Source organism: Salvia hispanica, chromosome 2 (assembly GCF_023119035.1).
Source record: "Salvia hispanica cultivar TCC Black 2014 chromosome 2, UniMelb_Shisp_WGS_1.0, whole genome shotgun sequence".
NCBI classification, from domain to species: domain Eukaryota; kingdom Viridiplantae; phylum Streptophyta; class Magnoliopsida; order Lamiales; family Lamiaceae; genus Salvia; species Salvia hispanica.
The window spans coordinates 33807102-33822138 of NC_062966.1; the positions used below are offsets into that span (position 1 = coordinate 33807102).

At 34.9% G+C, this 15037-nt stretch overlaps 1 protein-coding gene across 2 annotated transcripts; it reads left to right on the top strand.

The window, feature by feature from the left end:
* Window positions 1-1359: 1359 nt before the first annotated feature.
* LOC125205372 (histone-lysine N-methyltransferase SUVR5-like) lies at window positions 1360-11757 on the top strand. 2 transcript variants are annotated; one of them, XM_048104261.1, is made up of 13 exons: window positions 1360-1611; window positions 3525-3844; window positions 3980-4125; window positions 4278-4580; window positions 4748-4858; window positions 5553-5663; window positions 6253-9027; window positions 9528-9689; window positions 10357-10473; window positions 10662-10765; window positions 10887-11024; window positions 11338-11425; window positions 11511-11757. In XM_048104261.1, exons 2-13 carry the CDS (start codon window positions 3658-3660, stop codon window positions 11616-11618), a joined length of 4350 nt encoding a protein of 1449 aa, XP_047960218.1. In that variant the 5' UTR covers window positions 1360-1611; window positions 3525-3657; the 3' UTR covers window positions 11619-11757. The 2 variants fall into 2 exon arrangements, with proteins under 2 accessions (XP_047960218.1, XP_047960217.1); XM_048104260.1 differs by having other exon boundaries at window positions 3525-4125.
* Window positions 11758-15037: the final 3280 nt, after the last annotated feature.

The window sequence follows — 15037 nt, forward strand, 5'->3', positions numbered from 1 at the left end:
TTTTGTTCATGGTTGAACAAAAATATACATTTCCACCCATTTCATTTTCCACCATGTTCTTCGAAGAATCTTTGTTATTCTTCAATCAAACGATGAGACGGAGTATATCACCTGATATAAAAAATTTGCCAAAAGAAAAAAAAACACCAAATGACATAATCCTCATCGTTGGACTGAAGAATGATGATTTTGCGAAAAACACGGTGGAAAAATGTAGTGGATGGATGAATGACACCAAAACGGGGTGGAAGAACTGTCTAATATGTCATGGGATAAAATGAATGATGCCACAACCGATTGTATAAGTTGTTTAATAAGTCTGATAAAAAGTCTCAGTGAATTAAAAATCTAAGAGATATAAAAGTCAAATATTTTTAATCTTCAAAGGGAGTAGTATAATTTTTAATATACAAATGATATCATTATATAAACAAATAAAATCCTAAACATAAAACGAAACATTAAACTTAAAGTAATTAAACAAGGAAAATGAACTAAAAGGAAATTCTAATTAGTGGAAGGAAAGAATATCAAAGCCGATTAATATGGTTAATAACTTTCCATCTACTTATTCTAATTAATTAAAAAAGCAAAAAAAAAAAAAAAAAACACAACAACTTAAAAAACCATTTATGCATCAAATCAAATAAAATATTTCAACTTGTCCTTGCAAATTCCTCGTCATTCTCCAAATAAGCGACAATGATTATATCACTTGTTTCACAAACTTATAATTGATACGTATTTTTCAAAATCCAAGTCGAATTTATGCTAATTAATTATGGACCGAGGGAGTATAAATTAAGATCTAGGGTGATTTCTCTTAAATTTAGACAATTTATAAGTTAATTATTTATCAAATGAATAGTATTCCTCCGTCCCACTAGAATATGCACTATTTTTTAGTCAGTCTCACAAAATTATGCATATTCTAATTTTAAAACTTCTTTATCTCTAACAAAGTGTCACATATTATCCGCTAATAATATTTTAATTATTTATTCTTTCTACTTTTCTTTTACTTTATCAATTTTATAGTATCAAAATTCTTGCTGAACAAAATAATATTTTAATTATTTATTCTTTTAGAGCGGAGAAAGTATTTAAAGCGTTATCAATTTTTGGAATAAAAAACAATTTTAATCATTGAGGTCAACATGCAAGTTGATACTCGAAATTGGCGAAAGCACCCCGAGAAGAAGAACAGAATACCAAAAATACCCCCACACCACGTTACAAGTCCCAGTGTGCTTTTCCCTAGAAAAAATAAAATAAAAAATAGGTGGAATAGCTCCCCCTTTCTCTGCATTTAATTTCAATTTTGCCCTACCAAACCAAATTTCTCGTCTCTAATCTTCATCCCCACACTCACTTCAATCTTTTTAATATATCTAGTTCTTTTTTTCTCAATTGGACCTGTTACACACATACATATACCTATACATACACCCCGTTTCATATTCCCCAGCCAAATAAAAATCTGGTCACTCATGCCATCTACATCTTTAGCAGTTTTTATTAAAACAATTCCAATTCATAGTCAAATTGACACAAACAATTGAAAATTTTTACCCCCAATTTCGATTATTTGGTGATCCACAGTTCTTAGAGGTACATTACCTACAATTCTTTTTTTTCTGCTGCCCTCTGTAATTTGTTTATATTGGTATACATACATAGATGTGTATCTATCTATCTATTATGTGTAACATGTTTCATGGCAATATTGGCATAGCACCAGCCATGACCTAGCTATACTGTTCTCTTTTTAATTACCCAATTTAGGAAAATATCAGTCGTATTACTTTGTTGATTGGTTAATTAAAATTTGTGGCTTGGTTAATTGTGTTAGTTTCTTGCTTAATTGAATTGTTTTCTTGTAGAGATTTCGTGTGCCATTGATTGTAAATTCAGTGTCTCGTATTTTTGGGTTGTCGATACTCTCTCTCTCTCCCTTTATTTAATTTACCCAATTTTATTATATAAAGTTTACTCCTTTTTTCTGAATTTGAAGTTGGACAGTTTTGAGAGTTTCACTATTGCTTTGACTCATGAGTGATTTAGGGTTTTAAATTTGTGGGCTGGTTTCCAGTTTTGGGGAACTGGGGAGTACTAATTGGGTATGAAACTATGAATTGATAATTATTTTATTTTACCAGGAATTGTCGTCATTCATTCTACAGTTTGCAACTTTGCATGCATTTCTCCAAATTGAACTTATAAAAGAACGATTATTTTAAGTTTAGCAGGCAACATATTGAGGAATTATCTTGCTATCAATTTTACAGATTCAGGTTGTAAAATTAATTAATTTTGTTTTTTTATTCTCTGTTTCTACGTCTGCATCCGGCTTCAAAGGGTGCAACGGGAATAGGCGAGCTACATGCGCGTGCATATATGTGGATGTGTTGGTTTATCTTTGATTGTAATGAGATGCAGTAGCGCTAGTAATGGCTCAGTGACATCTTTGGCAAGTGTATCTCCACATTGAATTTCAATCTAGTTTTAAGCTATTTCTGAATGGAGTTAGTTCTGGTTTCAGTTATCTAGGCATATTGACAATAAGTGTTGCTACACAAGTTTTCTCACCGATTGAAGATCTTTCTGATAATTATGATATTTGTTTTATTACTTCCTAACGAATGAGGCAGCTTTATATATAACTACGAAAAAAATTGTTGATCATGGATCTGGAATATAACTTTTTGATTTTTAAAAACTAATTTATTTTATTTTTCATTGGATTTTGGTCTGACTTCATAGGAATTCTGTGTTTCACCCTTAAAGAGCTTCAAATTACTCAGAGAACAAGGCAGACTAAAAAAGATGCTGTTTAATGTTATTCTAGAAGATGAGTTTCGAGAAATTGTCCTGAGGTTTTGTTATAAATATTATGAGGATAGAGTTCTGTAGTTATAAGTTAGTGATTGGTGATTTGATCAAGTAAAAAACTTAACATTTTGTGCTATGAAAGAAAAATTTAGCCAAAACATATTTTTTTGTGCTAATCCCTCTTCGCAAATAACAATTAAATTCAATCTGAACTAATCATTGTAAACATTCCTGATAATCCTAGATTTTCCTTCTGTGTGGGCATTGGGCAGGCTGTTCTGGATTACCAACTCAACCCTCATTACAAATCAACCACAAATTTGTGTTCTGAAAAAAAAATTAAGCAAAAACATATTGATGGCAAAAGTAGTATCAGGAATGCTCTTAGAAACTAGAATTCTGAATGATAATTAATTAATGCTATAAGAATGGATTGAGTTTTGAAAGCCAGCAGGAGCTGTATAGATTTTCAGGTTATAACTTTCATCATGGGGTCTGCTTTATTGGTTAAATGTATATGAGTGCTGTAAAAGTTTTAGACTCCATTCAGCTATGGTGAAAGTGATGCTTTAAAACTATTGAAATAGCATTATTAGATGCTATGTAGTCAAACCTGGTATAAATAGTCTAACATCAGCATAGAACTACTAAAATTGCATTCTTTTGGCTGATTACATATTTCATTTTCTCAGGTGCTGTGTCTTATGTTAAGCTAACCTACTGCTTATTGCCACTTCCAATTTTACTCTGTGTTGTGGAGGGGCAGGCTCATTTTTGAAGATTATGATGCACAATAGCGGCAGGACTTTATTTTAGTGTTCAATTATGGAAGTGCTTCCTTGTGCTCCTCACGTTGGAGAGTCAGATTGCCCTAAACCTGAACAAGAAACAGCTTTTAAGGATGATGGAAAATCTGGCTGCCATCAAGGTTCAGATTATGTTAGAACAGATCTCAAATTTGATGACTTAACTCTTACTGTTGGAGAATCTCATGAAGTAAGAGAAGATGGAGGTCAGTTTACAGTCGAGGGTTTCCCTACTTTAAATGGTGGCTCTAACGATGATACATACTTTGATTATGATCTTGATGGTCAAACTCTCTCATGTTACTCCCATGATTCTGAAGACAACAACTTTGAAAAAACAGATGATTTTGCTGAACCTTGCCATATATTAGAAAACTCTCACCAAATCTCGAATACAATTGGAGGCGGAGTGTCAAGTAACCACCAGGAGGGTTCACCTCATTTGGAAATCAAAGGCCTAGATGAGCCCCAAGCAGTTTGGGTAAAGGTAAATGTTTCTTCTTATTCTTTTTTAAATTCTTGGTTTTTTTTGGTGCCAGTATTGTTTGACTGATAAGATAATTATGTGAGTGGGAGTGACTAGAGAGATAATCTTTTCAACTCATGAATACTGATTATTCTGTTTATATCCTCTTATAGTGGAGAGGACAGTGGCAGTCAGGGATTAGATGTGCAAGGGCTGACTGGCCATTATCAACTTTAAAAGCAAAGCCAACTCACGACAGGAAACAATATCTTGTGATATTCTTTCCTCACACCAGAAATTATTCTTGGGCAGATGTACAACTAGTTCGTCCTATCGACGAATTTCCCCATCCCATTGCTTACAAGACGCACCAAGTTGGTATAAAAATGGTTAAAGATTTGACACTTGCGCGTCGTTTTATCATGCAGAAGTTGGCTGTGGGGATGCTAAATATTCTTGACCAATTAAATCGCGAGGTTTGGTTTTAAGTTTTGAGCCAACACTGTCATGTATTCGTGGTTTTTATATTTCCATGACATACATTGCCATTTAGATGCAAGCGTATCTTATAACTATGAACTGACGTCAGTTCCACTGTTGACTTTTGTTTACGTATTACTAATATGTTCTCATGGCAATATAGGCTTTGATAGAGAGTGCTCGTAATGTGATGGTCTTGAAGGATTTTGCCATGGAGGCCTCACACTGTAAAGATTATTCAGACCTTGGAAAGAAGCTTTTGAAACTTCAGAATGTAAAATTTCCCTCCATTTTTGATGTTTTAGTATACGATCTTTTGAACAACCATTCGTCATTCTCATTTATTATTATTATTATTATTATTATTATTATTATAATTATTATTATAATTATAATTATAATAATAATATAATTTTACCTTCCTGCGTCTTGATCTACATATTTATCTTCCATTGGCTATGATCTAAGTTCAGGTCTATGACACATCTCACTATTTTTTAGTGTGTTAGGGGGGAATTGTATTTTCCATATGAATTGATCTATCAACGCTATCTCTGTATCGAAGTCCATATCTAGCGTCTGAGGAGCTAGTTTATCTTTTGTTTGCTGTTTCTGGATCATTTGATTTGAAGGGTGGTGCTTTTAAAATCTATGAAAATTTGAATTTTCTATTACAAACCCTACCTTGAGGGTAGTTGTTGTTGTTGCTCTGCTGCTATTGTCTTTGGGGTCTTCCTCTCTCTTCCTCATCCCTTCCTTTTATTAGTTCTTACGCTCTCAGTAGTCTCTCTTTTATCTCTTCTAGTACTTTCCTGTTAACCATAGTTTGACTTGATAGTCAAATGAACCAAAGCTTGATCTGGAATGCTGATTAATATTTTTGAGAATCTGAGATGCTGTAATTTATTCCAAGCAAGTTTACCTGGTTCTTTTTTGTCAATATTTAACACTAGTTTTTAAATTTTCAGATGATACTGACGCGTTGCATAACTTCAGATTGGCTACTCAAGTCTTTGGAGTCTTGGAAACAACGATGTCATGATGCAAATAGTGCAGAATGCATAGAAATGCTAAAAGAGGTGCTTATAAAGCTTTAATAATCCTTTGGTTCTGACTTCTTTTGGACTGAAGTATGCTTGTTTGATATGAGAAAGCAATTTATTTACGGTGTTGTGGTAAATTTTTTGAAACTAACCCAATATTTCCAAACTGTAAGTTTCTAATTTCCTACTTGGATTAGGTCGTTTCCTTTCTGCCATGATGGTATACTTCCCATCGAAACAGCTGCTTGCTTGCATTGTTTTCCACTTGATCTTGTGAAATTTCTATATTTTACTCAATATCGATACTTTCCAGACTTGGGATGGTAATGTACTGAGCTTTCTTAAGATCTAGAAGTTTAGGTGTAATAGAATTGGCTACTTGAGAGCTCATATGCTGCACATATTTTGCTAGTATTTTCTTAGGAAGTTCTCCTTTTCTGTAAAAATTGTTTCAATATGTCACAGTTGGAGAATTAAGTCATGGTTTGCTACCTAATATTAGGATTACTTTGAATTTAGATAACTAAGCTGACATTTCATATGGATTTATTTATTAATGCCCGAGGATGCAATCCTTTTCTGCAATTTCAAATATATATTTTTTTTATATCTCGATGTTTGTCAGGAATTGTCCGACTCCATCTTATGGAATGAAGTAAATTTACTATCAAGTGAAGCAGCACAGTTGGATGGGGGATCTGACTGGAAGAGCTGGAAATCCGAGGTTATGAAATGGTTTTCAGTTTCACATCCTATATCTACAGACGTGGCTTTGGAACCTGTTAGTGATAGCCCATTGACCATGGAACTTCAGACGCCTAAGAAAAGGCCCAAGCTTGAGGTTCGTCGTGCTGATACGCATGTGTCTGGTACGTCTGGTACACATCAACCTGTTCCTGTTGAGACTGATGCCTCCTTTTTTAATGGGTACATGAATTCGGCATTGCTGGAAGCTGAAGCTTTAAAAAGAAACAGTCCCGTTGAGGTTGCTGACCTAGCAGGATCTACTAGTTGTGCAGCTAATAGTTGGAACGATATAGTAGTTGAGGCTGGAAATGTGGCTGTTACTAAGACTACTACAGAGGTGGACCTGACTCCTTCCAGTGTTGTTACTAAGTTCTCAGAATCAGGAAATCATAATCGACAATGCATGGCATTCATTGAAGCTAAAGGAAGACAATGTGTGAGGTATGCCAGTGAGGGAGATGTATACTGTTGTGTGCATCTTTCCTCTCGTTTCATTGGCAGTTCTGCTAAAACCGAAGCAACACCTCCCACCGACTCACCAATGTGTGGAGGTACCACGGTGCTCGGAACTAAATGCAAGCACAGAGCTCTAATTGGTTCTTCATTCTGCAAGAAACACAGGCCGCATGATGGAAAAAACATTTCATCTCCTGTTAATAAACTTAAAAGAAAATTTGAAGAAAATCTTATGTATCCAGAGGGTACAGGTCCTACTAAATTGGTTCTTTCCAGAGAAGATGCAAATCCTGCCCATCTAGACCCACTGTTGTTGGATAGGGGAAAAGACCACCCTCAAGAAAGCAGTGTCAGTGAGAAGACCGAGCAGCCTCAACAAAACTCGCCTAGTGATGAAACATTGCAATGCATAGGTTCATGGCCCCAGGTTGGTGAACCCTGTCTCGAGAGTCCCAAAAGGCACTCCCTCTACTGCGATCAACATATACCAAGCTGGCTTAAACGGGCAAGAAATGGAAAGAGTAGGATAGTTTCCAAGGAGGTGTTCATGGAGCTTCTGAAAAATTGTCAGTCAAGGGAGCGAAAATTGCAATTACACCATGCATGTGAACTTTTCTACAGGCTTTTAAAAAGCATATTATCTTTGAGAAATCCAGTACCTAAGGAAGTACAGTTTCAGTGGGCTATTGCTGAAGCTTCGAAAGATACCAGAGTAGGGGAATTTTTAATGAAATTGGTCTTCAGTGAAAAGGAGAGGTTAAAGAAGCTATGGGATTTTGGAGATGGTCAAAGCTTGCAAGTTTCATCAACCGTTGAAGATTTGGTGCCGGTTCAGGTGCAGATGCTTAAAGATAGTTGTGAAGAAACTGTGATTAAGTGCAAAATATGCTCAGAGACTCTTTCTGATGACCAAGCACTTGGAAAGCACTGGATCGAGAGCCACAAGAAAGAAGCTCAATGGCTATTTAGGGGCTACGTGTGTGCAATTTGCCTGGATTCTTTTACTAACAGAAAGATTTTGGAAACTCATGTGCAAGAGAGGCATCATGTGCAGTTTGTGGAGCAGTGCATGCTTTTGCAGTGTATTCCATGTGGCAGTCATTTTGGGAATCCAGATGAGTTATGGTCGCATGTGCTCTCAGTTCATTCCTCCAATTTACGTTTGTCTAGTACTGCTCAACAGCAAGATACCAGTTCATTGCACAAAATAGAGGGAAACATGTTGGGTTCCGTAGAACATGCAAAGTTTGACAATCAGTCGGTTAACCGGAGATTCATTTGCAGGTTTTGTGGCTTGAAATTTGATTTGTTACCTGATCTTGGTCGCCATCATCAAGCTGCTCATATGGGAGAGCAAACCTCCAGCGGTCCCCGTTTGAAAAAGAAGGGTATTCAATTTTATGCCCAGAAGCTGAAATCAGGCAGACTGACTCGTCCTGGATTTAAAAAGGCTTTGACTTCAGCATCATATAAAATTAGGAATAGGAGTGTGCAAAATTTGAAGAAGCGTATCCAGGCATCGAGTTCTATTGTCCCAACTGAGATCATGGTGCAACCTTCTGTACCGGATGCTGCTACTCTTGGTAGATTGGCAGATTCTCAGTGCTCAGCTGTTGCTAAGTTACTAATTTCTGAAATAAAAAAGACAAAACTGCGGCCCAATAATTCAGAAATTCTGTCAATTGCCAGCTCAGCTTGTTGTAAGGTTAGTTTGCAAGCTTCATTAGAGGAAAAGTATGGAGTCCTGCCTGAAAGGCTGTACCTTAAAGCTGCCAAACTATGCAGCGATCATAACATTATAGTTGAATGGCACCGAGATGATTTTATTTGTTCTAAAGGGTGCTTGCAAAGTGTTAAGTTTCTGTTTTTGTCTCCGCTGGTGCCATCATCAGACAATTCTTTCAAGACTAGATGTTCTCCCGTACCTAACCTTTTGAGTTCAGAATGGACATTGGATGAATGCCATTGTGTTATTGATTCCCAGCACTTTTCCATGGATCTTTCTGAGAAAAATGTTATTTTATGTGATGACATAAGTTTTGGACAAGAACCCATGCCGATAGCTTGTGTGGTGGACGAAAATATTTTGAATGCCGAGGGACCTGATGGGCAAAGTACAGAGTACTCCTTTCCTTGGGAAAGCTTTACTTACGTTAGAAAGCCATTGCTTGATGAATCCCTTGTTCTTGAATCAGAGGTATCTTACTTAAATTTCCTGATGTATTATTCTTGTTAAATTTGATGTCGTTGTATGACTTGCTAGCATATTAGTTCTCGTCTTCCAAGTAAAAGAAAATTTTCTTCCGTTTTTCAGTAGTCCTGAAAGTTACATATGGTCGCATCCTCTGAAAGACAATTCAGAAATTCTTAATTATTTATCTTCTATTTATGATATGCATTTGTTGTTCTATAAACATTGGTCACTTGTTTGTTTTGGACCAAATAGGGGGGATGGTTCATAATTACAAATACTTGATTGTGGGAAACACAATGTTGATAACAGCTCAGAGATTGTCTAGTATCCAAATTTCAATATTCTTACCCTACTTGTTGCCATGATTTCTGATTATACTTCACATGAGAAGCTGTCTAGATTGGAGTATTTCATTTAGCATTTTGATTGTGGCCAATGAAGCATAATAATGGCTTAACTGAATCTAACGAATTATATAACTTCTCATATTTCTTGATGCACAGAGTTTGCAATTGGGGTGTGCTTGTGCTCATTCAACATGTTCTTCTGAAACATGCGATCACGTGTATCTTTTTGACAATGATTATGAAGATGCAAAAGATATCTACGGAAAGCCTATGCACGGAAGGTTTCCATATGATGAGAGAGGTCGCATCATATTGGAGGTACATAGCATTTTCTTCCTAGAACTCTTAAACTTTCATGCATAAATTGATCTTAGATATTCTGGCATTTTTCTTCATACTTGCAGAAGGGTAATTGTTTTGGGAACAATGTTAATTATGAATTTAGTATAATACTAGCAAACTTGCCTATCAAATATAATTATTCTGGAGGTTTGGACTTTGGTGAAGCATTTACTGTTGTTATAAGGTTTGCATCAGACTACTTGGTCCAGAATCATAATTTTTTCTTAGCTACAATATTTGCCTAACAAGCAGACCCAAATTCACCCGTTTAAACTGCTGTGACTAGATCTAACAAACACTCTAGTCTAAACTTTTTTTGCGCTCAGTCGCTCACCCATATATATCAAATGGAGTTCATGGTTCTATATTCTGTGTGATATTATAATAGTCACCTAATAAAACAATCATTGTGGCCCCAACATTTCTCTAAAGTTTTTTTTTCTTTCCCTAATCATAATGGCATCCAGTTGTAGATTCACAGGTAAGTATCAAATCGTTATGGATCAACACATTATATCCTTTCGATATAATGCCAGTCAGTTGTACTTTGACGAATGAGAATCTAATGTGCCTGCTAATGGAACTGGTTAGCTTAACTGACATTTCAGATAGCATGTAAATTTTTTTCTCTTCATATTATCAGGAGGGTTATCTTGTTTACGAGTGTAATCAGAGGTGCAGTTGCAGCAGAGCTTGCCAGAATAGGGTTTTGCAAAATGGAGTGCAAGTGAGGTTGGAAATATTTAAAACCGAGAGAAAGGTAAACACCATGAAATGTTTTTTGTTTTCTGTAAGAATAAATAGTGTAATACACCTCATCATGAAAGTTATTATAAATCATCTTTCAACCCCGTTCCTGATATTATAATGTATCTATATAATTTGATTCTGTGAAGCTATCAGTCACAAGGTCCCTATATTTAACATAAATTGTGTTTTGCACTGCAGGGTTGGGCAGTAAGGGCTAGGCAAGCAATTCCTTGTGGTTCATTTGTCTGCGAGTACATTGGTGAGGTTATAGATGAAAAGGAAGCAAATGAGAGACGCAGCAGGTGTGAAATTCTGTCCCATTGATCTTTTTGGGATTGTTTGTCATGTACTAACATTTTTATTTTCTTATTTATGATTGAAATGATTTATATATGTTCCACTTTCCTTGTCATTGGAAAACAGGTATAGTACAGAAGGTTGCGGATATTTTTATGAGATTGATGCTCGCATCAATGACATGAGCCGACTAATGGAAGGGCAGGTCTCTTATGTGATTGATGCCACAAATTATGGAAATGTTTCTCGATACATTAACCACAGGTGAGGGCAAGAAGATGTGCTTAATAATTTTTGTAGGAGTCCTCATATTCTGTATAGACCTTTTCTAGTTTACTGCTTGATTCGTGAATGAGGACTGCATAAAATATTGAACTACAATGTCTCAAAGAAAAGGCTAAATGCTGAATCTTGCGATTTTGTCGAAGCGATGTATCAACTTAAATCACTTTGTACATGCTTTACTACACAGAGCAATTACTATTCATTGAAATGCAAAGTATTTGCAAAGTAGATGATGTTTAGTTCCACAAGTGGCTTGCTTGCTAATGTGTTCATTATTGTGTATTGTTGATAGCTGTTCGCCCAATCTCGTGAATCATCAAGTTCTGATAGAAAGTATGGACAGTAAGCTGGCACATATCGGTCTCTATGCCAGCCGTGATGTAAGTACTCTCCAAATCGCTCATATCCTCCGTATTTAATGCGTAATGTTACACGATTGATTTTTTCCTTGTATTTTGAGAGCAGATTGCTTTGGGTGAGGAATTGACTTATGATTTCCGATACAAGCTGTTACCTGGAGAAGGATGCCGTTGTGAATGTGGGGCTTCGAATTGCAGGGGAAGGCTTTATTAATGTGTTAAGAGGGTAAGAAGATGGTTCAGTGATGGATTGAAGCTTATGCAATCTAACGTAGCTTACAGTTAGTGCCATGAATTCAATGTATTATTTCAGTTTGATTTTTGCATAATGCAGATGCTTTTATTTCCTCTAATTTAGCCTTGATTCATATGCATCTTCATTCTTCAAGTCTTGTTAAACAAGGCCATAATTTGTGTCCATTTAGATGTGGAGTGAATCCATCATATTCATAGTTAAATTTAATTAAGATTTATATATTTATAATTAAGTAAATGCACCGTGCATCATTCATATAATCTTAACTAAAACAATTATTTTTTAGAAAAGTATCTATAAGGCTCTATCGACTTATAAATTTGAACTAAAGAAATAAATTGATGTAGTTAGCTTTATTACAAATTATTAGACCTTACTACACATCATTAAAGATGCCATAGAGTTGATATATTTAATGTTCTGATACTGCTGAAAGAAAGATCTGTCAGAATATGGTCCTTGATTTTTGTGTTATAAAATAAAAAATAAAATTAAATGAAAGAACTGAAAATCCAATCTTCACAGCTTTTAATTTCATTTCGCTGTTAATGGTAATGTGGTCCTCTTTTGCCTCTGGCAGGGAATTGAATTGCAGAACATCATTTTCTTTTTCGAGATATGGAGTTTTTGTTTTTTTGTTATTTGAATTTTGTAATTCACATTTCTGTCTTGGAGCTCAGCAGTATATAGTTTATTTGATAACTTAATTTCTGATCAGAGTTTACTTTGAGTTTTTAAAGAATTTATAAGTGAAAAAGCATATTTCAATTTCAACTTTCAATAGACCAAAGCACGACATGCCGACTTTAATGGAGTTTTTTTAATTTGGTTCTCATGAGCCGATGGTGAAATTGATCGATCCTTCGACTTCATTTGGATCCGCCATTGACAATTTGATATCATTCCTCATAAGGTAATGAAAATGCAGATTCAATTTCTCCTATTCAAATCTAATTTTTACTTTGATGGAATGGATAAGTAGAATAGTAAAACAAGGCGAGAAGAAGGCCTTGAGCCCAAAGAGCATTAGTTGTGATGTCTGCCAGCCCAACATCAGGGCCCACATTCACGGCCTATATCTATTTCATCAAGGCCCCACCAACTTTTTTACTCTATCTTGCATCCTCTTTCTACGGTGAATCAAATATTAACCATTTCTCTATCTCAAAATGGTGATTGAATGGGATGAAGAGAGTGTTCAATTTTGAAGCATTTTATGCTAGATAGTTCTGTCTTTTAAAAAAAATTGGTAGGGGCACTGTCTTAAAAGTGTGTGCATACCTGTGATATTTAATATGTTCAATACATAACATAAAACATAGAAGTTAGACATATTCTACGTGCACGATGAAGTCGCGCTAAAACTGTAGCCGGAGCGCGGGTGCAAGGGAGCTATGAAGGAGATAGACTAGAATCGTTAGACAATGGGTGTGTTGTGTTGGTAGGTACATGAAAGAGAGGTGAATTATTAATTGAATGGATTACGGTTGTTTGAGCGTAACGATTCGCTATAAGTCACTCTTCGAATTGTTTATTGACATCCATAATTGTGATAAATTTAGGAAAAAGTAGAGGACAATGAGATTTTTTTTTGAAAAATGACAAATATTGGGGTAGAGTTTTGAAGAAAAATGAGAAGAAACTAGAAAAAGTTTAGGAACATGAATGTGTGAATGAAGTGATAATTTTTTCCAGGATTTTCCATTTAAAAGCAGTAAAAACTAACAAAATAATACTCCTATTTTAAAATATTGGAAAAAAATGGATACACATGGCGACGTACCTAGCCACGTGTCAGACGATTGGTCAAGATAGATAGTCGCATGTGTGTCACACTACTCCTGCCGTGTGTATCACACTTTTGCGAGCCGTCATGCCAGATCCGACTCCTCCAATGCATCCCGTCCCGGTAACGGGACAATTAGGGGGTGTGAGTTCGTGTGATACACGGACCTAATATTGGATGCCCTAAATTTTTAAATCTTCGTATATTATGTAACAAAGACCCTACGATTCTTCCCCATTTATGTTCATCAGTAAATAATTTTATTTTTAGAATCACTGTGATTCAATTGAAACCCTAACTTAACGAGACTCAATAATTGCAAATTACTAATACCTGAATTATGTTAATGTTGAAGGCCCACGCACGTCGTAGTAGTAAATGACAATGAATAGTAGTAGTAGTACTTTATTAAAATAATAATATGAGAATATAATAAAAATAACCTCAAAATAGAATAGTTGATCATATACTATTTGAGACCATAAGTGGTCCACAACTCCTCGGGAAACAGTGTTTCCAGTTGGTTGTGTTCTTATTAATAGCTGCTTTTTAAAATCTACCATTATTACACAAAGCATCACAAAAAATATAAAATTGGGACATTCTTTTTGGAATTATTTAATTAGTATATTAAATGAGCTAGCAATAATAGGAGTAATAGAAGGACAATATCAAGTGCTGCCAATCCCTAGATGCTGTTCCCACCAAACAAATTACAAACATTTCATTTTTATCATAATCATAATTGTAAAAATGTAAGGTCTCAGGTTTCACACTACCTACACTACATGCATAACAACAATGAATAATTACTAGTATTAATTATTTATACTGAATGCTGACAATTTTTATATTTTTGTCAACAACGGTAATAATTAAATGTACTAGTGCAACTCATAATTTGCAAATAATAAATTCAACAACACATAGGAGCATAATTACTGAGGAGTGACCGCGTTAAATTAATTGAGTTACAGTCGTCGACCGTTTCGTGTTAAACAGTAAAATATAGGTAAAATAGTTACTGCATTTACTATTAAACTACGCATAAGGAAAGTGACAAAACATTTACAACAAAGCATCAACACAGATATATAATTAAATTTATACATATATCGATCGGTCATCGATTCAATTTATTTTATTAAAATAATTATTTGAAAATAAGAAACTGCCTTTGTCTCAGACATGATGAAGTACAGCAGCCATTTAGAAATAAATTCCGGCAGCACTTTATAATGAATAGCACCAACATTTTCTGGCAGAAATGTAAGTTACACAGCAACAAATAATTAATTGGGTGAAATGTAATTGTTCCTTAGAATGTATGTTCTCTAACCTCTATGGAATATTTGTTTGTTCTTGAAGAAACATAATTAAATAATTTTAATTTGTTTGCAAAATTTAGATAATATAATACCCATGCATGTAGTGAAGGCCGAAGGGTGGTTAGACTACTATATATATTTAAATTATGAATAATCCATCGTGTAAATAGCAATTAAAAGATCCCAAGCAACTCCATATGACATACTTACTAATTAATATGATATAATTTTCAATAAAATGAAATACAAGGTTTACACGTACG

Coding starts and splice junctions, on each gene's coding strand:
- LOC125205372 (XM_048104260.1), top strand. CDS start 3,658: ATGGAAGTGCTTCCTTGTGCTCCTCACGTTGGAGAGTCAGATTGCCCT. Junction 4,859..5,552: donor AGCTTTTGAAACTTCAGAAT/GTAAAATTTCCC, acceptor TTAAATTTTCAG/ATGATACTGACGCGTTGCAT. Junction 10,766..10,886: donor GCAAATGAGAGACGCAGCAG/GTGTGAAATTCT, acceptor ATTGGAAAACAG/GTATAGTACAGAAGGTTGCG.